The sequence below is a fragment of the Balaenoptera ricei genome, chromosome 1 (genome assembly GCF_028023285.1).
Source record: "Balaenoptera ricei isolate mBalRic1 chromosome 1, mBalRic1.hap2, whole genome shotgun sequence".
Lineage (NCBI taxonomy): Eukaryota > Metazoa > Chordata > Mammalia > Artiodactyla > Balaenopteridae > Balaenoptera > Balaenoptera ricei.
Window position 1 is genome coordinate 109,229,394 of NC_082639.1, and position 25,067 is coordinate 109,254,460.

At 46.3% G+C, this 25,067-nt stretch overlaps 2 protein-coding genes across 6 annotated transcripts in view; one reads left to right on the forward strand and one right to left on the reverse strand.

Moving 5' to 3' along the window:
- On the reverse strand, nt 1–8,887 carry MINDY1 (MINDY lysine 48 deubiquitinase 1). Of its 3 annotated transcripts, none has more exons than XM_059930527.1 (10): nt 8,299–8,886; nt 5,294–6,104; nt 4,878–4,935; nt 4,417–4,481; nt 3,641–3,799; nt 3,203–3,305; nt 2,696–2,838; nt 1,431–1,622; nt 798–947; nt 1–521 (listed from the first exon to the last, which is right to left on the reverse strand). In XM_059930527.1, exons 2-10 carry the CDS (start codon nt 5,744–5,746, stop codon nt 441–443), a joined length of 1,404 nt encoding a protein of 467 aa, XP_059786510.1. In that variant the 5' UTR covers nt 5,747–6,104; nt 8,299–8,886; the 3' UTR covers nt 1–440. The 3 variants fall into 3 exon arrangements, with proteins under 3 accessions (XP_059786510.1, XP_059786499.1, XP_059786491.1); XM_059930516.1 differs by having other exon boundaries at nt 1–947; nt 8,299–8,680; nt 8,782–8,882; XM_059930508.1 differs by having other exon boundaries at nt 1–947; nt 8,299–8,887.
- The window catches only part of PRUNE1 (prune exopolyphosphatase 1), a 24,049-nt gene continuing 7,417 nt past the window's right edge, over nt 8,436–25,067 (forward strand). Inside the window, exons 1-8 of one of the 3 annotated variants that reach the window (XM_059930540.1) lie at nt 8,436–8,897; nt 9,394–10,312; nt 16,749–16,841; nt 17,392–17,594; nt 19,245–19,429; nt 20,170–20,328; nt 21,432–21,526; nt 23,457–23,615. In XM_059930540.1, the coding sequence (XP_059786523.1) occupies nt 10,274–10,312; nt 16,749–16,841; nt 17,392–17,594; nt 19,245–19,429; nt 20,170–20,328; nt 21,432–21,526; nt 23,457–23,615 (933 nt within the window). In that variant the 5' untranslated portion in view covers nt 8,436–8,897; nt 9,394–10,273. Of the gene's footprint in view, nt 8,898–9,393; nt 10,313–11,779; nt 11,842–16,748; nt 16,842–17,391; nt 17,595–19,244; nt 19,430–20,169; nt 20,329–21,431; nt 21,527–23,456; nt 23,616–25,067 lie in introns of those variants that run through there. The other 2 variants (XM_059930550.1, XM_059930560.1) reach the window with 2 other exon arrangements.

Here is a 25,067-nt window from a genome sequence, read left to right on the forward strand (position 1 = left end):
TCAGGAAAGAAGTTTTATTTCCAAACCCCTAGGAAGGCATTACAAATAATGGAGATAGAAACCCAAAATTAAACCCTGAAACAAATGGATGGATACGGGTGGGCCTGCAGGAGCAGAAAGTAGGGGAGATGGGTTCTAGACAGGGACCTCACCCTGGAGCCTGAGTCTGTATATTAATGTGACTATTCTGGGGAAAGGGAGTTGGGAATCAGAAATCCTCACCCCACCAACCCCAATGTTGCCCGGGATGGTTGGGAGGAAGAGGAGGCAGCACGTGAGGGCAAAGACGTCACCAAGTCTGACCTTGGCATTTACTGCCTGCTCTGATCCCCAACGTCCCATAAATAAGTTACCCTGCATATCTCAAGTTGAGCTGGGGAGCAAGCAAAATAGCCCCAGCCTCTGAAAGCGGAGGCAAGGCAGCCTGGCACTGAGCGGGGCTACAGGAGGACACAGTCGGACTCTTGCTTCGGCCTTTGCCGACGCTCGGCAGCTGGGCGTCCAAATGCAGCTCCTCTCCCCTGTATCAGATTTAACAGTTGGTCACCCATCAACTGTGGAAGAGCCCAGGACAGAGACTCTAGATGGAAGCAGGGTCAGGATTGGGAGGGGCAGTGGGGAGAGAAAGACAGGAAGGGACCCAGGGGAGAGGGACAGACAGGAGAAAGGCCGTGAGGGAAACCGTGAAGAGACATGGCAGGAATAACAAGTGTCCGGACCAGGGGAAGCAGGAGTGGCACGCCAGGGATGTGGGAACGCTGGAGGGGCAGCGCTAAGGGCAGGGGGAGCAGACCCACCTGCGGTGACAGGGCCCGTGCTCCCGCGGGCTGGGCGGCTTGGTGCTGTTGGTACTCCTCTTGCTGAAGTTGTTGGGCCAGCTCCAGGTCGCTAAGACCCAATGTGCCTTGCGACGGCTGCTGCTGCAGGGACAAGGCGATCAGGTAGTCCTGGAGAGGGGAAAGGACAGGGGTGGTGAGGGAGGCTGGGGCGGGGGGATGTCCAGGCTGCGTTTAGGTTTCCAAACCAGCCTTTCCTGGGAGTTCCCTGGCAGTCCAGTGGTTAGGACTCTGAGCTTCCACTGGCAGGGGGCACGGGTTCAATCCCTGGTCAGGGAACTAAGATCCCACAAGCTGTGTGGCCAAAAAAATAAATAAATAAATAACGACAACAACAAAAGCAGCCTTTCCTCATCCTTCCAATTCTCCAGTTCCTTCTCCTCCAGAGCAACACAGACAGCCAAGTATTTTACCTCTGGTGCCAGAGAATACACACCAAGTGCTGAGATGGTCCGAAAGGTAACAGAGAGGAGAGGGGCATGGCTGTCATACGTCACAGTCTCTAGATAATAAGATGCAGGCAGCTCGCACCTGTGGCAAGAAGCTCTCTGAGGCGGACATGCTCTCTGCACCCTCCCCAGAGGCCCCACACACCTGGTCCACCTGCCGCTGCTTTTCTGGGGAGCCACTCCCACCTTCTGCTCCAGGTCCCTTGCCTAGGGAGTGACTTAGGTGAAAGTCAGAGTCACAGAAACAGCTGTCTCCGTCCACGTTGTGCAGGCTCTCCCACACCACTTGCTCCTCCTGTAGAAAGCCCTGGTCGGTGACCAGTAGGTACAAGTGACCCTGCAAAGAGGAGGACAAAGTGCATTGGTGGGACAGGTGACAGAGGCACCTATCTGAGATGCACAGAGACCATTGGAATCAATCGGTGTGCTAGCTGGAACGTGTCAGTGTGGGGATGGGGATCTTTTATAAATATGCGCGGCTGTGGGGAGAAGGAAGGGCTGTCTGAGTCGTGGTCAGCTGGATGTGAGTATGGTGGTTACTGTGGTCAAACATGGAGTCCTCGGGCTAAAGTCCCGCATACGACCCTGCTTCCTACCCTACTTCCCATGGTTCTCTGGGCTCGCCTGATGTTTATAAGGATAAATCCTTTGAGAACCAAAGACCTTTCCCTCTTCTACTCAATTCCTAGAGAGCTTAGACAATTTTTAGCTTTGGAAAACTATAGTATTGTTCAAAAATTCCACTGCCCCTTCCTGGGAGAGGATTTACACTTTCTTGTCCCACTGATGGCAGGCTTACTCCTTATGGCTCGCTCTGGCCAGTGAGATGTTAGCAGAACTGACATTGTCATTTCCAGGCAGAAGCACTAAAAGCACGCGTGCGGTGTGTTCCCCACCCCCGCACTTTCCCCTCCTATGTTCCAGATAAAGGCTGTTTTGTCAGCCTGGGCCCCAGAGTGAAGATGATGTGGGACAGAGCTGCAGCCAATCTGCAGCGGACGTGCAACATGAGTGAGAAATAAACCTTTGGGGACTCCCCTGGTGGTCCAGTGGGTAAGACTCCGTGCTCCCAATGCAGGGGGTTCGGGTTTGATCCCTGGTCGGGGAACTAGATCCCGAACACATGCCGCAACTAAGAGTCCGCATACCACAACTAAGAAGTCTGCATGCTGCAACGAAGATCCCGTGTGCCGCAACTAAGACCAGCACAGCCAAAATAAATAAATAAATAGATAGATAAATATTTTTTGAAAAAAGAAATAAACCTTTGTTGCGGTAAACCACAGGGATTCAGGGGTCATTTGTTATCACAGCTTAAGCTACTTTATCCTGACTGAAACACTGACCCAGAAGAAAAAGGCATGAGGGAATGACAGCACTCCAACCCCCCACCTCCTAAACCCTCATCACCTTGTGCTTAGTCATAGTGCTAAAGTGGTTGTTCCGGAAAAAGACGCTAAGTTCGCCCTCCTTGGCAGCTGTTGTTAGCTCACACAGACCATGGTAGGTCAGCTGTGCGGCGGTGGTCTCCAGGAACTGCTCTGCAATCAGGCCTGGCAGCAGGGCACAAGAAAGGGGGGGGGCGGGTGGCTTAAATGCAAAGTCCACGGTAGGATCATCCAGAGAGCCCCTGTCAAAGCCCTAGGGGTCAGTCCCACCTTGCGAAATCGCTTCCTTGAAGCCTGGCTGTATTCATTCATTCAACAGATTCTAACTGAGCAGCTACTTTTTGCCAGGCATCGCACTAGGTACCGGGGGATACGTCAGTGATCTAAATAGACAATTCCCCAAACTCCCTCTCATGGAGCTCACATTCTAGTGGGACATGATGGTGGGGAGACAGACAATAAATACTAAACCTAAGTAGCCATCATTCCCTCCACGTAAGATCCACAGAAGAGAAGGGAGGGAGGTCACCTTCTGTCACGAGGTTGGTGTCACTGGAGTGCTTGCAGGTGATGATCTTCTCTACCAGTTGGTTGTAACTCAGTTTCCCAACTGCACTCACAGCCTCAGGACTCTGCATGAGCAGCGGGGTGGGGTGGTATCAAAAAAATGGAGATCTTTTTCAGGAAGGAAATGAAGCAAGCCCACAAGGACGGCAACCCTACGACCAAAGCTTCCTGAAACTTTTGAGGTCTGAAGAATTGACCTATTTCCATATTGTTTGCTTGTATTTGAATGTTACCCCCCAAAAAGGTGAAAATTAAAGGAATTCTGCACTGGATCCAGCCTCTAAGCCCTAATCCCCTCCCAAGCCAATCTACTCCCTACCTCCCTAAACCCCTCCACACAAAATTTTGCTTCTCTCTCAGCTTGAGCTGACTGAGTCTCACTTGCGCCCCCTACCCTCACCTGTGGATCAACAAGCCAGCCATGGTACAGAGGTACGCCTAGTAGGTCAAAGACGCTGCACTCAGGTGTATACTCAAAATCAGAGACACCTGTGAATCGCACATTGACATCCAGACCTGTAGCCAGTTTAGGCAGCACTGTCATTGCATCGTCCACATTCTGGGGTAGAAAAGAAAATAATGGATAGATCAAATCAACACATTGTATATTTTAAACTTACACAGTGCTATAGGTAAACAACAAGGATATACTGTATAGCACATGGAATTATACCTAGTATCTTATAATAACCTATTATGGAATATAATGTGCAAAATACTGAATCACTACTCTGTACACCTGAAACTAACACAATATTATAAATCAACTATACTTCAATTTAAAAAACAAAATAAAATGGAAAAAAAGAACCTTACACAGTGTTATATGTCAATTAAATCCCAGTAAAACTGGAAAAAAAAAGAAAATGATGGATATTCTAGCCTCCCCTCCCCCCACTCTACTCCCACCTCCAGGAAAAAAAAAAAAATTTTTAATCTTGTTGCTTTTCTTCCCTGGTGTTCTCTTACAATGGAAATTCCTCCCTTGTCTCAACCCTTCTTTATCTTATGTAAATGAACATATTTTCTAGGGCAGAGATACACCCTCCCCCTCCTGCAGAAAGAAATTATGGTTCAAGGAACCCTCCTGAGAAGCATCAGAAAGGCCTCTCTTAATAGCCTGGGTGTCCCCTTATAAGCCTGCAAACCCCCATGTCCACAGACCTTTCGCCTCACCTGCTGAAAATTAAGCTGAAGTCCTTCTGACTTCTCCTGGGGCTTGATGGACAGAAGGCAGTCTCCTACAAGACAGGATTCCTTATCAGCTTACCCTGCCAACAGTCCCAAAAGCTGCTTCCTCTTCTTCAGGAGAATGGAGGTAATGTCACAGAACCACAGATTTTCAGAGATGCAAAGGGCCTTAGTTTCTCAGAGGAAGAAATGGGCCCACAAAGGTGAAGGGTACACGCAAGGTCACATGTGAAAGCTAAGGGAAGAATTAGGGTGACAACCCAGGACTCCTGACACCTTGACTTTTCATTTTCATTCCCCAGCCTTGCAGAGAAGCCCCACAGATCTTTACCTTCCCTGCCACATAAGATCCCCGAATGGGGAGCCCCTCAACACTCTGGATTTCTGGCTGAGTAGATAGCACTGGAAGCTTTTGGGTAATTGCTCTTCAAGGCCCCGTCACTCACCAAGATGGGCCATGAGCTCATCTGATGTGATCACTTCCTTCTGAGGTGGCAGCTTCACCTGGAGGCAAAGAGTGATCAAAGTGTTAGCCAGGTGTGTGCTTTCCTTCATGGAGCACTGAAGGAGGAACCCATAGAAAGGCAGGGGGAGGGCAGGGGTTGTCCAGCAGTCAGGTGTGGTGGAAAAGAAAGGCTTGCAACTGGAGCAAGGGAATGAATGTGGAAAACTGCAAGGCATTCCCATTTGCTAGACAGTAGAAGACAGAGGAGTAGGACAGATAATTGTTTTGTTTTGTTTTTACGAATATCTTATCTCATTTGTTCAAGCTGGAGAAATAGGAAGAATAATCTGGAAAGTTTGGTTTGAGAAAATCAGAATGATCAAGGTTTTCTGAGCCCCCATCCAAGCTCTCTCTTACCTTCCACTGAAGAAAAAGGATGTTCATGATGGCGATGAGAGGGCAAGGGCCGTTAGTGCTCTGGGTGATGATGGGTGTCCGTTCTCCCTTCCAGGGGATCCACTTTACACAGTAGAAGTCTAGCTCAGGTTGTCGGGACCTGGGGGACTGGGGAAGCTCTTGGGGCCAGGAGCAGGCCCCCACTGTCTCTACCTCAGGCTGTGTTCCCTGGGCTGGCCCTTGTTGGCTTGAGCTAGCATCAGGTGGAGGAGACTCGAGGTTATCCTGGCCCTGGGCCGGCAGCAAAGCTTCATCTACTGGCTCCTGTTCTCCAGCTGCCCCAGCAGCCTCTTCGGCATCCTTGTCCTGAGGGGGCTCATTGGGTTCTGACAGGACCTCGTGGTTTTCAGGGCTGACCACCTCTGCAGTCCTGGCCTCACCACGGACTGGATGCTCAGGCTGATTGTGTTCCATGGTCAGGAGGGGTCAACTGAGGGCCACCAAAGGACTTTACTGTCCTCAGGGACTGGCTTAATCTAGGCTTGATGTGCAAAAGAGAGAACGATCCAATAAGAAGGAAATCATTGGGCTGGAACGCAAACAGAGCCAGAAAAGTCTTGGAAAAGGAATGTAGTGCAAAAGGCTCGGTTAGCGTCTGTTAGCCACTCCTGGCTACAGGTAGTACAGCTTTGGGGTAAACAGAAGGGCCCCAGGCCAGGCTCTTTCACCTCTAACTTGCTGTGACCAGATAGGACCAACAAGGGTACAGGACTTTCAGGCTTGGGGGGGATGATTCCGGTGGGACTGAAGACATTGGGTGGCGTCAGCTTCCCTAAAACAGGAAGGACAAGGAATGGAGACAAGACAGAAAGGGCGGGTAAAAGGAGAAAGAAGAAAAAGAGGAGGAGAAAGAAATGTTAAAACTATACTAATGATTATTAATACAGTGATCTTTAGCTCACCCTGTAATAGGCATCATGTCAGTAAACCCCACCATAGCCAGAATGAGAGTAATTCCTCTGCCCTACCCGAACCCTGTCCCTTGGCTGTTCAGGAAACATCCTGAGCACAAATGGCTTATATCTTTAGGGCCATCTTCTCTCTGCCTCATCCCAAGGGCAAAAAGATGAACAGTCATATAGTGCTTGGGGTGAAGAATAAAGAGAGTCAGTACCATGCCCCTAAAGGAGAAACACTGGTGAGAAAGAAGTCTCTCTCCTCAAAGAACTCCACCTTCACAACTCCAGCTTTACACAATCGCAAACCACAACAAAAAGATCCTGGGAGGAGCTTCCTGTAGGCTGGAGAGGGGAAATGCAGGCCCTGGGGACTTGAATCAGAGATCGGTTCTGATAAGTAATTTCAGATGAGACGTACAAAACACACACACACACACACACACACACATCCCACCCGACCCCATTCTTCCAGTAAGTTTCTCTTGACAGCTAGAGTTGGGATAGTGACGTCTCCTCAGGTCCTCTATGCTCCAAAAACTGCCCAAACCCAGAGATACTCTCTTGCCCACTACATGGAATATGAAAATACTGATTATTGATTTCTGTAAAACAAAAAATGCTCCGTCTCCACTCCTCTACCTGTGCATATGTTCTTTCCATCTATTCCCATCTAGGTCATTTTAGATGTCAACTCTGGATCTGTTTAACCCGCTCTCTACCAGCGCTAAGCATAGACATTTAATTAACACCATGGATCGTAGATAATAAAAAGCCACAAACCCTGCCCCCTGGAAGACATCTCCCTTCAACCTCCTTACTCCCCTCGCCCCCTTGATCAGGGTGAGAAAGGGGGAGAAATTAAACTTGTTAGAAATCTTTTCTCTTGCTTCCTCCTAACCTGAGACCATGCTTCCTTTTGCAATCCGGCAGGAATTTAGGGCTAGGGTAAAGCCTGGGGGGTGAAGTTGAGGAACAGAAAAGTCACCGAAATAAGCCTAGTCACCCAAATTGATCATCCTCCTGATTCGAATATAATTTATGCTAGCTGCATCTCATTTACATGTTGTTGATTTAGAATCATAGTAGCAAAAATTGCCTGCAGGCCTTATGCTTTTTTTTTCCTCTCTCTCCTTTTTTCCTCCCTTCCCAAATGACACTTAGGATGAGTCTTAGAAGCAGAAACCAGAGCCTGGGACACTTTTTTAAAAGCTTGGAGAAAAACAGCGCTTATTTCTTAGCTTTTCTGTCCAATGCCAGAAATGATCAATAATTAAGCGGGGGTTGGGCCACTAGTTGGCCAGGCCAGTGGGCCAAAAGAACCCAGGAGCTGGATACCAGAGGGAGCTGGGTCTCAGAGAATCTGGGCAAAAAGCTAAGTGGGCTAAGGCTTCAGAAGAGGGGCCAGAAGTGTGATGGAGGAGTTCCACTCTACAGGGAGCACGCCTGGTGGGTTGGGCATGGAGTATTTCAGAGCAGGAGAGACTCTGAGACTCATAGGTACTCAAACAAATCAGGATTTCATGCTTTTCCTCTTTTCTTAACTCAAGTCCTACACTTTCTCTCCAGCTGGAATTATCCTCTGGTGGCGGTAAGGGAGTCAAAACAGCCCTGGCCCCTCCCTATAGCCAGAGGCAGTAAATAGCCAAAAGTTGGAAGAAGCATATAAACCAGGTATGTAGCTTCAAGAAGACACCCTCGCCCCCTGCCCTGGCTCCCCAGGAACTTTACTCTCCCCTCAAGTGCTGACTGCCCCACTCTAATCTCCCTCTCACTCTGACCCAAATCTTCATGCAACTAATGATGTAGATTTTCCCCTCAGAATAAGGCAACCACAGTGCCCTGTCTACTTGCTAGCAAGGGAGAGGGGGAAGGTGTCATTAAAAGGAGGAAGTGTAGGGACCAAGCAGCATCTCTTTTACATACTCCTGCCTGAGCTCCGCTCGAAATCCAGACTTAAAGAGATCCAAGGTGGAAGGACAGCCAGTGTCACCTCCCCAGAGCTGGAGAGGAAAAAGAGCAGTGGGGGTTAGGAGAAAAGGCGAAGGAAATGGTTAAAACAGTTTTTACCTTACAGAAGTGGGTGCTGTTCCAGGACTTAGAAGGGTGTTCAACTCTGGCAATGCGATGGCGGAGGTGGGTACAGGGAGGGGCGCCGCCACAGTCCCAGCTGCCTTCCAGCTGTCAACGCCAGAGCTTATACAGGTTTACCCAGGTTTACGAGCGGCGGTCCTGGCTGGATTGTGGCTACTTCCGGACTCACGCCCACGACCGGGGGGCACTGGAGGAGGGTGCAGGCAGGCAGGGGTGCAGCCCAGGTGCTCCCAGGTCGCTCAGAGCGTCTTCGGGGTTTCTGAGTCGCCGAGTCTAGGGCGTGCGCTCCAGGCCCTGTCTACAAGCTGGTTTTCAAAGGAAGTTTGTGGGTTTTCTTTTTTCTTCTTTCTCTCTCTCTCTTTTTTCCCATCAGGACAAAGAAAAATCAGTCAAGGACAAGCTCCCCAAAGGAGGAGGAGCCTGCCCAGCACTGGAGGATTTCCATTAGGGCTTTCTGACCTGGTCAGCAGCTTGGTGATCAGCAGTGAGGGAGAGAAACAAGGAGAGAAAAACAACAGACCCTTTCTCTTCCCTCCGCCTGCCGCTGGAAGGGACTGAGCACTTGTGCCTCTCTGGTGAGAATAGGGAAGAGCAAGGGCCCTTGCAGAGTGGGGAGGAGCAGGGCTGGACAGCAGCAGCTTGTTGGATCTCCCCGGGCATGGCAGTCCTTTGCCCTGGATCCACAGAAGCAGGGCCAAAGAGCGTGATATTTCCATATTTATTCAATAAAGTGAAAAAATCCCGATCCCTTCCAAGTCCTTACCGTATCATTTTTTTAGTCTAGAAATGAAACCGGTTGGGCTGTGCCTGGGTAATGCAGAAGGTGTGGAAGAAGCCCCAGGCTCTAGGGAAGAGTGCAGCAGGGAGAAAACTAGCTGAGCAAGCAGGAGATCCAACACCCCTGTGCTCTAGTCCTTGTTCCCACCACGGGCCTCAGCTTCTCATCTGTCACCTCCTCTCAATTCCTAGCTTGGGGAGCAGGAAAAGCTGGTGTGAGACTGGTGGTAGGAAATAAAGGGATGGATTAATAAATGGGGGAACGTTTGATGATGAGAATATCTTTATTTGCAGTACTCTGCACTACCCTGGGGCTGGAAGGTGCCAGTTAAAGGAGGCTGGAACCCTACTCTACGTTCCGAAGGGCCCTCCAAGCTCTACGTACAGGGCTGCCGCAGGATGAAACTTCAAGCAACTCCGAAGGCTGAAAGAGCAGTTGGAACAATGAGGGAGGCAGGGAGCAAAGAACCCAGGTTACAACAGTCCAGGAAAGGAATGAGACATTTGCCGACGCTGTAGAAAAAAACAGGCTACAGAAAAGAAGCAGCAGGAGTTGGCGAGAGACTGTAGGTATTAAGTAAAGAAGAGCGGTCAAAGACTATTCTAATGTTTTTATAACATGGATAATCACGCAGTTGGTGGCAATGGGTCAGTTTGGTAAGGAAGAGAATTCGAGAGAGAGATGAAGAGCTGTTTTTGCCCGGTGTAATTTAAGATGTCAACCAGATGGGCGGTGTAATATACGGAAAGATGCTATACTTAGCCTGACTCAAGAGGGAAAGTTCAGATGCCACAAAGATAGGTTATGTGACACATACACACTTGTGATCTCAGAAAATTCTCCTTCCCTCAATTCTTGGGGCCATTTCGGCGCTTCGAGACTACATTTCCCAGGACGCCCTTCACCACGCCCCATTTCGCGCCTCCGGCCCCCACTTCGCTCCTCCCGTGAGTCCCTGGGCGCAGAACTCGGCCTCCGCCGCTGGGGGCGGGGCGACGTCGGACTCCCGGGGCCCTTGCTTACGCACTTCCTCCCGGGGTCCGGGCCGAGTCGCTGTGTGGCGGGTTCGAGTCCCACCTCCCGACTCGCCTCAAGCCCCTGAACCCGGGGCGGGGCTCATTCGCCAGTTAACCTCTCCGCGGCGAGGGGCGGTGGCACACCTTGGGCTTCACCATGGAGGACTATCTGCAGGGTTGTCGAGCTGCTCTGCAGGTAACGGACCCCTGTCTGTGATCGTAAGGAATGGATCCGGGGGTTCCGGAAGGACGAAGATGTGGGACCTGGGGAGCCCCGAGGGTCTATGTGGAGGGAACGCGGAATTGTGGGGTGGGGGCTTGGGATCTGATCAGGCTTGGGGCCTGAGGAGTGAGGAACGAGAACCTAGCCCTTGAGAGTGGGAATGCTGCTCGGTCACCCCACTCCTGAGCTGGGGGCTCCTGCCTTTGGGGTCTGCCCGAGAGCGGGGAGGCGGAATTGTGGGTCTGGGTCCTGCCTCTGAGCCGCTGCTCGCTGCCGCTGGGTCAGTTCCGTCAGAAGGATCGGAGCTGTGCCTGCGCGAGGTGTATTTGTTCCTTTCTCCCCGCCCCTCTTTCAGTTCTCCGCTCACGAGGCCTCCCTGGCCCACTGGTGAACCGCGGGGGTACGAGGGAAGCTGTGCCCACGGCTTTGTTGCCTCTGAACGGCGGTTTCTGTCTGGTGGGCCTAACTCATTCTGAATTAAAAATGGTCGTGGTGTTTTGCTTTAAATCTGTTTTTAAGGTAAACACACACAATACAGCAGGCATGTCTGTTGACGACAACTTGCATTCCTTTGCCTCCAGTTTTCTTCATTGGCCTTAACACACACAAATTACATAAAAATCCATGGCCTGGACTGGATAAGCACAAAGTGTGTTTGGAATCAAAACTATAAGCATGACTCCTGAATGCTTTGTGGCTTATTTTTGGTACTCTCTGAGCCAGTTGGAATCTCGCAGCCTTGCTGACTGGTCATGCAGCCTTAAGCCGCTATCCGCAGTTAGCAGCAAAAAGCTGGCCAGAGAGAGGCTCCAGGAGGTCACCTGGCCCCCACTACTTCAAGTTACACTGCCGCTGGAGAAACCTAGACAGATGGTTGACTTTGTTTCCTTTTTAAATATCTTAAACTCTACAAACTCCCCTGGGCGATAAGATTCTGGTCTTTAACAAATCCTAAAAGTCACCGAATTCCTCCTGCAGACTCAGCTGCTGTCATAAATGAATGTCCTCACCTGAAGAATAGGGGTGAAGTTCAATTTTAACACCAATTACACCAAATTTTTCCTTGTGAAATACAAATTTGGGGAAAGTTGTTTTAATGCATAAGGCAATTTGGGACCAATTCATTTTGGTTACCTCTGATTTCCACCACAGGGAACTCATTGGAGGACTAATATAGAGTCTTTGTGGCACCATTCCAAGGGCCAAGAAGTTGGATTTTGTTTCCCCCAATAACCCAAATGACCAGTCTGTTTTCCACCATTTGGTAAAGAGTCCTTGAACCTGAAACCTCACCAGATAGCATTTCATTGCGTGCATCTAGACTACAACATCTACCCTCCAGAAGTGCCCCAGCTTAAGAGTATATCTTCCTCAGGAATATGAAGCTGAAAAATACTGGATTTTTTCAGTATTACTGATATCCTGACCTTTCTCTGTCTGCATTCATCCCCCAAGGAGCAAGATCTAGATCTTCCTTTTTCCAAACTTGTGAACTTGTGAAGGTGAGGTCATATTTTAGCGCTCTTACCACACAACCTGGCCGGGGCCAGGAGAAATGAGAAAATTAGACTCTAGCAATGTTAGTGGGTGAACTGGTGGCAGGACATACAGGTGGACACCAACAATTTAGATTGCTTTTAATTATAGAAGTAGTAAATGTACATAGGGAAAAATGTTAATACAAAAAGGATATGAAATTAGAAAAAGAAAAAGATCCTTTTTCTTCTCCCTATCCAATTCCCCAGAGGCCACACTGTTGTTGTGTAAAGAAAGACATGATTTAGACAGAGACACTATTAAGTTTGAGTGTTGCTATTAAACCACATATAAGTTTTAGGAAATTGTGAATGCTTGCCTTTTACACAAGACAGAAACAGCTGATAAACCAGCCACCTCTCCTGCTGATACCATATTTTCAGCTTTTGATACCAGAGAAATTTTCTACAGTCTCTGCCACAATGATAGTAGGTTGTTCCATTTACAAGAAATCCTGTTTAACTTAATGTCCTATTCATGGTGAGTCATCTTTCACTTTTAGTAGGGAAAAAACAATCTTTGCTCAGGGTGGGGCTGCATTCAAGTTTAGGTGTTCATCCAGAAGCTTTGCATAATCTGTGTTGTCTGCACTTCTCAGGAATGAGGCAGGAATCAGGAGTGGCTGACTATCCTTAGAAATTTGCAGTCCTTGCATCAGTATCAGTCAGTCCCATTTTCCCTGCTGGGAAGGCTTCTCTATCTCTGGCTCCTTGTCTCCTTTTTTTATTTCTCCCTCATTAACTAATTTGTAGAGTAGGCATCAGACCATATGCAGCCTTGGAAGGGAAGTGGTTGGCTTTGCCAGCCCTGAAACCCATCCCCTCTCCCCCCATGTTGAGGCCACAAAGAACATCAGGATACAGTCATTTCAGCTAGTGGGTTTTTCTTTGTTTTTTGGGTTGTTTTGTTTTGTTTTGGCTGCGTTGGGTCTTTGTTGCTGCACGTGGACTTTCTCTAGTTGTGAGTGGGAGCTACTCTTCGTTGTGCTGTGCGGGCTTCTCATTGCAGTGGCTTCTCTTGTTGCGGAGCACGGGCTCTAGGCTCGCAGGCTTCAGTAGTTGTGGCACGCAAGCTCAGTAGTTGTGGCTCACGGGCTCTAGAGCGCAGGCTCAGTAGTTGTGGCACATGGGCTTAGTTGCTCCGTGGCATGTGGGACCTTCCCGGACCAGGGCTCGAACCCGTGTCCCCTGCATTGGCAGGCGGCTTCTTAACCACTGCTCCACCAGGGAAGCCCCAGGTTTTTTAAAAGAAGAAAAAAATTTATATCTACTGGTGGCTGTCAGATTGTATTTCTTCCATTGGCAGCTCAGGTTTCCTTATGCTCTAAGTATAGCTATATTTGCCCTGAACTCTTCCTCTGATGGTCAGAAAACTGAAGCTTGTGCTTTCAGCTAGTGGGGGATGGGGTGGGGGTTAAGAGTTAACACATGTTTTTCCTAAACGAAGAGGAGAATGGTACCTTGTAAGTTAGGCATCCATATACCCGACTTGCCCAGGACAGTCAGTTTATTGAGACACAATCATTAAATGCACCCCTTTTCATTCTCAAAAGTGTACTGGTTTGAACAACAAAGTATATAGTCACCTAACTTGTATGCTACGTTAAGGATTTGTGATACATGCCCATGAAAAGATAGCGAGCTCCTTAAGGTAACAGTTAAGTTCTGTATGAGAATCCCAAGTGCCAGAAGCTGGAAGTGCAGGGGAAGAGACTGCTGTGGCCCAGGTGCAGGGAAGGCTTCACAGAGAGAAGGGGCTTTCGGTCGGGCTTGACTGGACAGCAAGGGCTAGAGAAAGGAGAAGACGGAAGGGAGCTCATCTGTACTACTACAGAGTAGGCTCTTGTGTGCGATCTCATTTAATCCTCATAACAACTTCATGAAATTGGTTACAGTAGTATCCTTATTTTTATATGAGGAAAAAAGAGGCTTAGAGAGGCCAAAGTCCCACAACATGAAGCAGAGCTGAGATTCAGCTCCAGTCTGTGGTCTTTTCAAATGGCAGTTCTGCTGCTTTCAGACAGAGAAGAACAAATAGTGCAAAGGACAGAGCTGGGAATGTGCACGTCATGTATTGTGGGTGGCAAATGGACCAGTCAGGGTGGGGTAGTGGTGGGTGCTGACAGGGGAAAGGAATGCCACCACCTCCCTTGGTTGTTCCTGTTCCAAGATTTGCTGAAAGTCCCAGAGTATTCCTTTCGTGTTAGTTCCTTTTGGTCGTTCTCTGAGCTTGACTGAGCACAAGGGATTAGTTATTCACCTTCCTCTGGGGGTCATTTCTCCTCCCCTCAGAGCCATGAAGTTGCATTTGGTCCCTACTTTCTGCTTTTCTGCTTTATCTTCTCTTGGTGCTGGGGATCTGACTGATCCTGATTCGGCTGCCACTTGGAATGAAACAGCATTAACATGAGTTTTGGAAAGATTCTCCGAGGGCCTCTTCAAGCCCAGCAATAGGCCTCTCCCCCTTGCTCTGCCTTTTCTCTGTTTCTCTTCCCTTTATTCTCCAGAGTCAGGGCCATATGGCCTCTCATGTTTGTATAGTTCCCTCTCTAGAGAACATGGTGCCCTCCCTTACTGCTTCAGTGATCAAGTTATCTCAGCAGCCACTTATCTCAAGTGCTTTGTTGCCACTTTGGTCCACAGCCATCTGGGCAGTTCTTGGTATCCAGGAAACAGAAGGGCCTTCTCTGGTATCAGGAGGACGAATTGCAAGTCAGAGGAGTTAATATAGGCCTTGGGTCTTGGGTACAGAATTCTCATATTGTGTTGGCAAAGAGTTTAATATTGAAAAGAATCTTCCCACTCCCATGCTGTTCAGTATGAATGGGTCTTGGCTGCCACCCTCTTGAAATAGGCTTAGAGAAATGGGCACAGGGGAGAACCTAAGGGCAGACTTTCCCCAGAGGCCCTTTGCCCAAAACCTTGATAGATAACCTCTGCCTTTTGTCCTTCTCTCTAGGGATGGGAGTAGGAGATGGAGAAGAGGGTGGTTTAAAAATAAAAACCTTTCTAGTTACGAGATAGGACAATTTATACCACCAGAAGTCTTCTAAAATTGTCCCTTTCTGGCTTTGGCTTTCTGGGCAAGTGAGGGGAGTAGGTAACAGCCAATACAAGGAAGATGATTCTAGGTTCTCCTAGATTCTCTTTTTTCCTAAAGTTACATTACTTGATAAACTGTTCCTTGTTATGTTTTACTCCTCTGAACACCTTTCCCACTTTTCTAAACTCTTCTATTCTAGCAAATCTTCCCTGATTGAAGAAGCCAGAGTGGATTTTCACCTTTCTGTAACCCAGTAGTTCTCAACTGGGGGTGACTTTGCGCCGCAGGGAATATTTGGCAAAGTCTGGAGACATTTTTGATTGCCATGACTGGAGGTGCTGCTAGCATCTAGTGGGTGGAGTTTGGGGGATTCTGCCACACACCGTGCAATGCACAGGACAGCAGCCCCGTGCTGAAATCAAGAAACTAGTGTGTCACTTTCGTCTCTCTTATTCCTTCCTCTCTTTCAGGAGTAGGCTGAGATAGAAATTCAAAAGTAAACTGGTAAGATAGAATCCTTGTGCCTAAGCTGAGCCATGGACTGTATAGTCTCATTCCACCTGGCCAAATGCTTCTACTGGGGATGAAATAATAATTCTTACAGTGCCTACCCCTTGGGTTGTTTTGAGGATTAAATGATTAGCTAATGCATGTAAAAATATTAGAACAGTACATGGGGGACTTCCCTGGCGGTGCAGTGGTTAAGAATCCGCCTGCCAATGCAGGGGACACGGGTTCAATTCCTGGGCCGGGAAGATCCCACATGCCACAGAGCAACAAAGCCCGTGCGCCACAACTACTGAGCCTGCGCTCTGGAGCCCGCGCGCCACAACTACTGAGCCCGTGCGCCTAGAGCCCGTGCTCCATGACTAGAGAAGCCACCACAATGAGAAGCCCAAGCACCGCAATGAAGAGTAGCCCCTGCTTGCCGCAACTAGAGGAAGCCCTCACACAGCAACAGAGACCCAACGCAGCCGAAAAAAAAATTTTTTAATACATGGCACACTCAATAGATATTTCAAAACAAAACCCCTCTCTTTGCTATTGTGGGCACCTTTAGGTTTTAATGAATTTTATTTAAAATTCTGGTAGGGAGATGCAAGGGAACAAGATTAATAATAACGACAGATATGCCTCCCTCCTCAGAGTTCTTATCAGCAGAAACTTTCCAAAGCTTTAAAAATAAAAGTTCCAGCAGCAGCAGCAACTGTTCTTGCTTTAATCTGAACCTGCTGCAGAAAGTGTCTGTTTCTTGGGTGTGAGAGTGTTGTTTATATCTGGTTATGGTTGAAGCTCCTCTGGGTAGGGGGAGTTTTCATGGACTAGATATCTAAATAATGGACTGGATCTTACTTTTACCTTTATTTTCAAAGTCTGTTCACCTATTCTCATGATTTAGAAGTGCAAGGATTCTTTTCCCTATTTTAAAAATGGGGGAAAAGTACAAACCAGGGTTGATACGGTTTGAATACATCAGCTATCCCAGATGCTTTACTTTTGACTTCTCCCCAAGTGCCCAAAGAAGCATAAGAATCAGAGAATGATTTACTGCTGTTCTTCTGAAAGTTAACATTCAAGGAGACAGTGTAGTAGAGAGGAAGGAGCACTTTTCCACTAACTAGATATGCGTGGAATGCTTAAAGCTTAGCTAAAACACTTATGCCCTCTTAGCTAATATCCTTATCCATGAAATGAGGACCCATAAGACTATATGACCTACCTCCTCTGTGGAGATCAGTGAGAGGATGTGTGTGCAGCCCTACATGAGTATAAGGTAACAGGAAATGGATAGAGATGCTTCTGTTAATTTCCCACTGTCCTGCCTGTCTAGGAGTCCCGACCCATACATGTTGTGCTGGGAAATGAAGCCTGTGACTTGGACTCCATGGTGTCAGCTCTCGCCCTGGCTTTTTATCTGGCAAAGGTGAGTACCTAGGAACAGAGTGCCTTAAAATGAAAAGATTTGGATTCAAGACCCAGCTCTGCTACTTAACAGCATTTAGCCTTGGGTAAGTCAGATCCCTTAACTTTGCTGAGTCTCCTGTCACCACCTATAAAATCTGAAATGGTAATATTTTGCAGTGTTGCTGTGAGGATCAAATGAACAAATGTATTTTGAAGAATTTGTAAACTATAAAACAATATTCAAACAGTTAATTATTGAATTCCTTATGGGTATCAGTGGTCTGTGTATGTTCCTCATGCCCATGTCAGCTCTGGAGGACTGATATTGCCTTCTCTCCAGCATCTAGAAGTAGGTCTTTTCCATGAGTTGTCTTGTTGACCTTCATGCTATTGCTAAGAAGGAGAGAGGGCAAGAGTCATCCTTTTATTTTGATAAGACTGAGTAACTGCGGCTTTGAGGAAGGCAGTAACTTACCCAAGATCATGTCTCCCTTGGTCCCAATAGTCTTGTGACTTTTCCTGTCCTATTACATAACATAGCCATACCTTCTTTTCACTTTCCTCTCTAGACAACTGAGGCTGAAGAAGTCTTTGTGCCAGTTTTAAATATAAAACGTTCTGAGCTACCTCTACGAGGTGACAATGTCTTCTTCCTTCAGAAGACTCACATTCCAGAGTCCCTCTTGATTTTCCGGGATGAGATTGACCTCCATGCATTGCAGCAGGCTGGCCAGCTCACCCTCATCCTTGTTGACCATCATGTCTTACCCAAGTAAGTGGAAGAAAGTTAAGCTGATACTTACCATGTGCCCTGGGCTGTGATGAGTAAGGTTTTTAAAGGGTAGAAGGAAGAATGTTTTCTCACAGGATCTCACAGGCTAAGCATTGTTGATGGATGATATCAGATATAGAAAGACAATACAAAATATTGTCAGTTCTCTAGTTATACAAGTAATAAAAAGAAATAGAAACATGGAGAGTTCAAACTAAAGGATAACTCAGAAATATTGTAAATCTACCTTTGGTATCATTGTTTTAAGATTTCATGGCAGATTTATTACAATAGAAACCTTTGAATAATGGTTACAACTGCATTTTTAACTTTTAAAAAGTTAGCAAGATCATTTCCTCCATAAAGCAATATCTCTTTAATGCTATTTAACAAACGTACACATCTATGATAATCCCATCCCTAATTTAGGACTGGAAAAAAACTGCCAACAAAGCAATACAAGTACAAGACCTTCCCAAGTGTGTCTGGCTCCTGCTAATAGTAATATGAATATTTTTTCCTTAAGCACACTGGTTATAGCAGGACGTTGACAGAGGACAGCCTAAGGGTAATAACCCATCTATCCACTCGCTCACTAATAAATTTCTATTTAGAGGACGAAGGTGAGGTAGAATCTCTGCTCTCAAGAAGCTGTCAGTCAGAGGAGGGAACTAGGTAAACAGGTCATTGTAATGGGTGTTAGAGGTAAGTGGTGACCGTCACTCTAGGGGACAGTAGTTACATGCAGGATGGAGTGGTTAAATATGCAAGAGGAGAGTAGAGGGGAGTGTCAGGAAAGGTTTCCTAATGGAGTTGATCCTTGATCTCAGTCTTGAAAGACTAGGTATTTGCTTGGTGAATGAGGAGTTGAGGTAGTTAGGAAAAGCAAAACGCAGGCAGGTATGAAATAGCATGGTGAGTTGGGAGAACTGAGATTTGTTTTGCATAACTGGAACATAAAATATGAGGGAGGAGTAGGACATAAAAAAGATAAGACTAGAGAGGTAGGCAGGGGCCAGATCATGGAGATCTTGTAGGCCTTGCCAAGGAGATTAGACTTTATTTTGAGCAGTGAGGAACTATTGTTAATTCTATTTATTCCAGATCCTAGCAGAACCAAATTTGCATTTTTCAAATGATCTTTCAGGTAGTCTTATGGAGGACAGTTTAGGAGGGCACTGGAAGAGGTGTTTGGTTAAGGAACTATTGGAGTAGTTCAGATGAGAGAGGTTGAGGGCCAAGAATAAGGCAGTAGCAGAGGGTTGGAAAGGAGGGAATGGATGGGAATTGAGCCAGAAGCCACAGGTGACCTGCATGAAATTTGGATATTAAGTGAATTGAGGGAACAGGAGAGATTTAGATGTTGGGTGTCCAGGTGTCAACTGGAAAGACAACCCTAAAGGATATCAAATATGTGGGTGAGATACTGGTAGCAGATACTTCGTCAAATTCACCTATACGATGTTTAAAGATGGCTTCAGTTATAATATTTAAGAGAAGAACTGAGAGAAGTGAGGCAGAGGTAGAAGTGATCAAAGGTCTAAGTGTCTGCCTAAGATGTCTGTTTTCTTCATGAGTAAGGTGCAGCTGGAGTGCCCCTACCTATCTTTCTTTCTCTTTTCCCCCACACCTCCCCCCTTTCCCACACAGAAGTGACGCAGCCTTAGAGGAGGCAGTAGCAGAGGTGCTAGACCATCGGCCCATCGATCAGAAACACTGCCCTCCCTGCCATGTTTCAGTTGAGCTGGTGGGGTCCTGCGCTACCCTGGTGGCCGAGAGAATCCTGCAGAGGGCACCAGAGATCTTGGACAGGCAAACTGCAGCCCTTCTTCATGGTGAGGGTGGCTTGGGGGTTGGGACCTGATTAGTTCCTTTATTCCCATGCCAGAGAAGGGAAAGTGGAGAAGTCTAGACTCTTCCAGCCTGACCACACCCTCTCAAAGCCATTTAGTAGATATGAGGGAGGGGATTCTTTCAGGGGGCAGTTAGGCATTAAAAAGGCTGTGGGATACTTTGTCCTTTGAAGGCCTGTGGAATACTTTGTTGGAGAAAGCAGAAAGGAAGCACAGAACAACAGACCTAGAAGCTGCCTATTAGTAGCATTGTATAATGGAAAGAGGACTAGCCAAAGAAGCAGGAAATGAATTCTAATACCATTTCTGCCCAGGAAGTAGTTATATGACCTTGAGCAAATCTCTTAACCTTTTTTGTTCTTATTTTCTCCATTTGTAAAAAAAAAAGAAAGAGAAAGAGAGAGAGAATTGGATTAGACTATCTCTTCCAGCTGGAATTTGGCCTATGGAAGAGAGGTCATCTCTCTCTGACTAGGTTTCAAAATCTCCAAGAATTGAGATATTTACACTTCCTTTCTACCTTTTCCCCATTTCCCTGCCTACATTTTAGTTTGGATTTGGGCTGTCTTACTCAGGACATTGTCCCAGTTTGTTTTGTCTTCAGTGAGTTGCCATACAGTCTCCTTTGGTGTTGTGTCCATTTGATTTGAGGGTTATGTGTGTTCTAGTTGTCAGGCATGGAGGCCACAGGATTTGAGTTCTGCCATCCTCCTTCTCCACAGGAGCAATCATCCTGGACTGTGTGAACATGGACCTTAAAATTGGAAAGGCAACCCTAAAGGACAACCGGTATGTGGAGAAACTAGAGGCCCTCTTCCCAGATCTGCCCAACAGAAACGATATCTTTGATTCTCTGCAAAAAGCAAAGTTTGATGTATCAGGTATGAAGTGTTAAACTGGTGGACAAAAGCCTTGTTCGTTATGTTCTTGAATACCATCAAAACAATTTCAGAGCGTTCATAATGATTTAAGCTTTATACCAGAAAGAAGCTAGGTAGTGTGTGAATCTGATCATGAATTAATCAGTCATTTACTGGATTGTTCTATCCTGGCTATTGGGTGGATGAGAAGGAATATATTAAGAGTCTCAGAGGTTTCCAGTCTAATTAGAGAATATAGACATATAAATAAAGTATGCTGAGGGAATACAGTCGTCCCTTGGTATCTGCAGAGAATTGGTTCTAGGATCCCCCACAGATACCAAAATCCTCGGATACTCAAGCCCCTTACATAAAATGGCATAGTATAATGAATACAGTCGGCCCTCCTTATCCGTGAATGTGAAGCCTGTGGATACAGAGGGCCAACTCTACTGAATTATCAGAGTGAGATCTAGATAAATAGTTAGGGAAGCAGAAGAAACATTTAGGGTGAATATACAAAGGACGAAGGAAGAGAACAAAAAAACTTCCATGATTTGTTACCCAGCTACCACCTGTTGACGTAAAAAAAAAAAAAAGAGAGAGGTCCCACTTGTACTTTTAGAAAAGTAAAGCAACACAGAATGGGGAAAATCAGGAATAAAAGCCTCTCTTCTTCCATTTACCCTTCTCCCCAGAGTCCCTTGCTCTAAAGGTACCTATTGTGACCCAGTAATCGAAAGTAATTTTTTATTTAGAGTAAATTTCTATTGGGACTTCCCTGGTGGTTCAGTGGGTAAGACTCCACGCTCCCAATGCAGAAGGCCCGGGTTCGATCCCTGGTCGGGAAACTAGATCCCACACGCATGCCACAGTGAAGATCCTGCATGCCACAACTAAGACCCGGTGCAGCCAAAATAAATAAATAAATATTATTTTAAATGAATAAATAAATTTCTATTATATAATTACATCCTGAGTTACTAGCCCTGTTCATTGCCCCAAAGAGAGGCTGTGTTTTTCCTCTTCCTTGACCTGTCTTGGTGTCCTCACCTTCCTGGTCTTGGGACCCTGGGTTCTCTTGGTTCTTTTGTTTCACCCTTAGTCTCACATCCACTTTCTAGGACTGACCACAGAGCAGATACTGAGAAAGGACCAGAAGACCATCTCCAGACAAGGCACTAAGGTGGCCATTAGTGCAATATATATGGATTTGGAGGTAAGAGCAAGATGTAGGTGTGGGTGGAGAGAGAAAACCTTTAGTTTTGTATGTAACTTTGCCCCTCACTCCTGGCTCACCTCCAAAATGTATCTTACCCCTCCTTTTCTCCGTCTCTACTCCACAGTCCATCATCTCTCACTGCACTACTGTAATGGCGCCCATGCTGGTTTCCCTGCCTCCACTTTTGACCCCTGCAAACTGTTCTCCCCACAGCAGCCAGAGTGATCTCTTTAAGACATGTCAGATCCAGGGGAGTAACCTGGTGGTCTAGTGGTTAGGACTCAACGCTTTCACTGCTGTGGCCTGGGTTCAGTCCCTGGTCAGGGAACTGAGATAAAAAAAAAAAAGATATGTCAGATCCTATTGGCCCCCTCCCTTTACTGCCTTTTCATTGCACTTCTAATAAAATCTAAAGGCCTTACAGTGGTTTATAGGGCCCTCCTTTATCAGGCCTTTGTCCTTTTCTCTGACTTCTTCTTCATTCCAGCCCCATTCCTACACTCACAGTACTGTAGCCACCCCAGTTTTCTTTCTGTTTTTCAGAACCATTAAGTTCACTCTAAGCTCTCAACTCAGAGCCTTTGCACTCCTTTTGCAGAGCTGGCTCCCTCTTTTCATTCAGGACTTAGCTCAGGTGTCTTCTCTTTTAAGAGGTTTTTCCTGACCACCCTAACTAAAGTAATATCCTCCGTGCTCAAAAATCTCTAAATATTACTTCTTTTTTTGTACATGCAGCTTGTGGGATCTTAGTTCCCTAACCAGGGATTGAACCTGGGCCCCCTGCAGTGGAAGTACGGAGTCCTAACCACTGGACTGCCAGGGAATTCCCATTTTGTTTTCTTCATAGCACTTAGCACACTGAAATAATGATGTTTCATGGTTTCCTTGTTTATTGTCTATATTCCTCTGCTAGTTTATCAGCTCCACCAGAGCAGAGACCCTATTTCTTTTGTTTCTGCTGTATCTCCAGCACCTTTGACAATGCCTGGCACATAGTGGATGCTCAGTGAATTTTGTCAAATGGGTGAGTGAATATAACCCTGATAGTGGTATTTTAATACCTGGTTCCATATCTTATTGGTTTAAATCATTCAGCTGATCTGAACACGTACTCTCATAGACTGCACAGCTTTCTCCTAAATAACATGTAAAAATTTTTACTAAATAATTAACTGAAACAGAATAGCATGGCCTCTTCCCTTGCTACTTATAACCTAGTTTGGTAACCAAACATAAGAACACAAAAGGCTTGCCGAGTACCATAATCATAGTACAAATTGACTCATTAGAAATGCTAAGGATAAAGAAAAACCCTGATCTAAAGCAGCTGGTAGTATTATTCATTGGAGGAAATACTGCGTGAGATTTTGGAGAAGAATATAGATAGATAGACAAAGAATGAAGAGCCAAGGATGCAGTTGTCATGTGTCTGTACTTATTTGTATGCGCCCTTGTTCTGTTTTAGAATAAAAATACCCTCAAGGTAGAGACCTTGCTTGATTGATTGCAAGAGCAGGATAGCCTTGGACATACCAGGCACATTGTGTACATTATCATTTTTTAATTCTTAAAACAATCAAGTTTGGTAAATGATTTATCCTCATTTTACAGATGAGGAAACTTAAGTCCAGGGATCCTTGATCATATAGCTGATAGGTAACAGAGCTGATTTTCAAACCAATTCTGTCTGAGCCTGAAGCCTCACTCTGTGAGGCTCATAGAATGGCCTCATAGAAAGGCTCATTCTCCTCATTCTATATATTGCCTTCTAGCACATAAATAGCACAGAGTAAACATTAGATACCTTTTTTATGGAGTACAAGTCCCAGGTTAACATGCAAAGAAACCCTTCATAAGCATCTTCTGTTGAGGGTGATAATGAGGATCCAGCGGCAGCCCTCATCCCTGTCCATTTCTTCTGTTTTAGGCCTTTCTGCAGAGGTCTGGCCTCATTGCAGATCTCCATGCCTTCTGCCAGGCTCACAGCTACGATGCCCTGGTCGCCATGACTATCTTTTTCAACACTTACAATGAGCCAGTGCGGCAGTTGGCAGTTTTCTGTCCCCACGCAGCACTCCGAGTGACGGTGAGTCCCTGTCCCTTCTCCAGCCTCAGGACCCTACAGAGTTCTGCCTATACGCACTGTCCTGTGCTGTAAAGACCTCTCCTTCATTCTTGTATTTATCCAGAGGTCCTTGATCTGTTTCCAGAATCTCCACTACCCGCTTTTTTCCATTCTCTCTATGTGTGAATATCCTTAATCATACTCTTGTTGAGAAAGGGAGATTCCAAAGAGAACTGGAGACACAATTCCTACTTAGAAGGAATTGAACTCAGGTTAAAAGGACGTGTTATAAATCTGGAGTTAAAACTTGATTCTTGGTTTAATCATTAATTCCTCACCCCTGAAAATCAATTCCTTTCTTTTTACCTTATTGCCTTGAAAATTGGAAACAGACGAGAAACCTTTTCTACTACTTAACCAGTTTGTGCTAACTCTGTAGAGAAGTGGTCTAGGAGCAGGTTTGTTTTTTTTCCCTGATCTTCCATTTGGCCACCTTTCCCACCTCCTCCCCTTTCTTTTCCTCTGTTGGTTACTGATAAGCCCAGGGAAGAATTTAAAAGTGGACTTAAGGCAGTCCAGGGATTCTTCGGATTTCTTAGCAGTGAGGACTGCTGAAGACTGGTCTGAATACAGCTGGATAATCTTTTTTGTGCATAAAAGGTATGTCTGCCCCTTCCCACCTCTCTTTGCCTTTATCTTCTCCTCCAGGAAGCAAATGTAATTTCATTCAGTGGAAAGTAGTTTGGCATTGTGGAAAGAACTACAGCTTTTAAAGGCAGATAGATAGGCTTTTCTGTCCCAGATTTGCCACTTACTTGCTCTTTGACCAAAGGCAAGTCAGTTGACTTCTGATTCTGTAAATGTCATATTACCACCTACTAATTAGTGTGATGTAATCATTAAACATAATATCATATGTAAGGTTCATTGATGGGCACAATGTTCTCTTACTAATCATGTCATGAAGGAAAGGGTGCTTTGACCGTAAGAAGTACCTCTCCCCACCTTCCGAAATCTCCCCTCCTTCTCCCCACCATGGTCCCTCTGGAACTCTGTAGGTATCTGATAACTCTACCATTGCCCGGGCTGCCTCTGTGCTGGGAAATGGTAGTCCTCTTTTCACGGTCTGCCCTACCATTTCCTCTCATCCTCCTTTGTTAGGAATAGTATAATATAGTAATTTAGAACACCAGCTCTGATGACAGACCTGAGTTCAAGTATCAGCTTTGTTTCATTCAAACTTGACCTTTGGCGACACATAGTAATCAAACTGACAAGAATTAAAGACAAAGAAAAACTATTAAACACAACAAGGGAAAAACGACAAATAACATACAAGGGAACTCCCGTAAGCTTAACAGCTGATTTCTCAGCAGAAACTCCACAAGCAACAAGGGAGTGGCACGATGTATTTAAAATGATGAAAGGGAAGAACGTACAACCAAGATTACTCTATCCGGCAAGGATCTCATT

What these genes read in the sequence shown, in the direction of transcription:
- MINDY1 (XM_059930508.1), bottom strand. Translation starts at nt 5,746, where the DNA reads ATGGAACACAATCAGCCTGAGCATCCAGTCCGTGGTGAGGCCAGGACT. An exon ending in TTCAGCTTAATTTTCAGCAG is followed by an intron (nt 3,800 to 4,416) that starts GTGAGGCGAAAG and finishes TTTCTACCCCAG; the next exon opens with AATGTGGACGATGCAATGAC. An exon ending in GCTGGCTTGTTGATCCACAG is followed by an intron (nt 3,306 to 3,640) that starts GTGAGGGTAGGG and finishes CTGCTCATGCAG; the next exon opens with AGTCCTGAGGCTGTGAGTGC.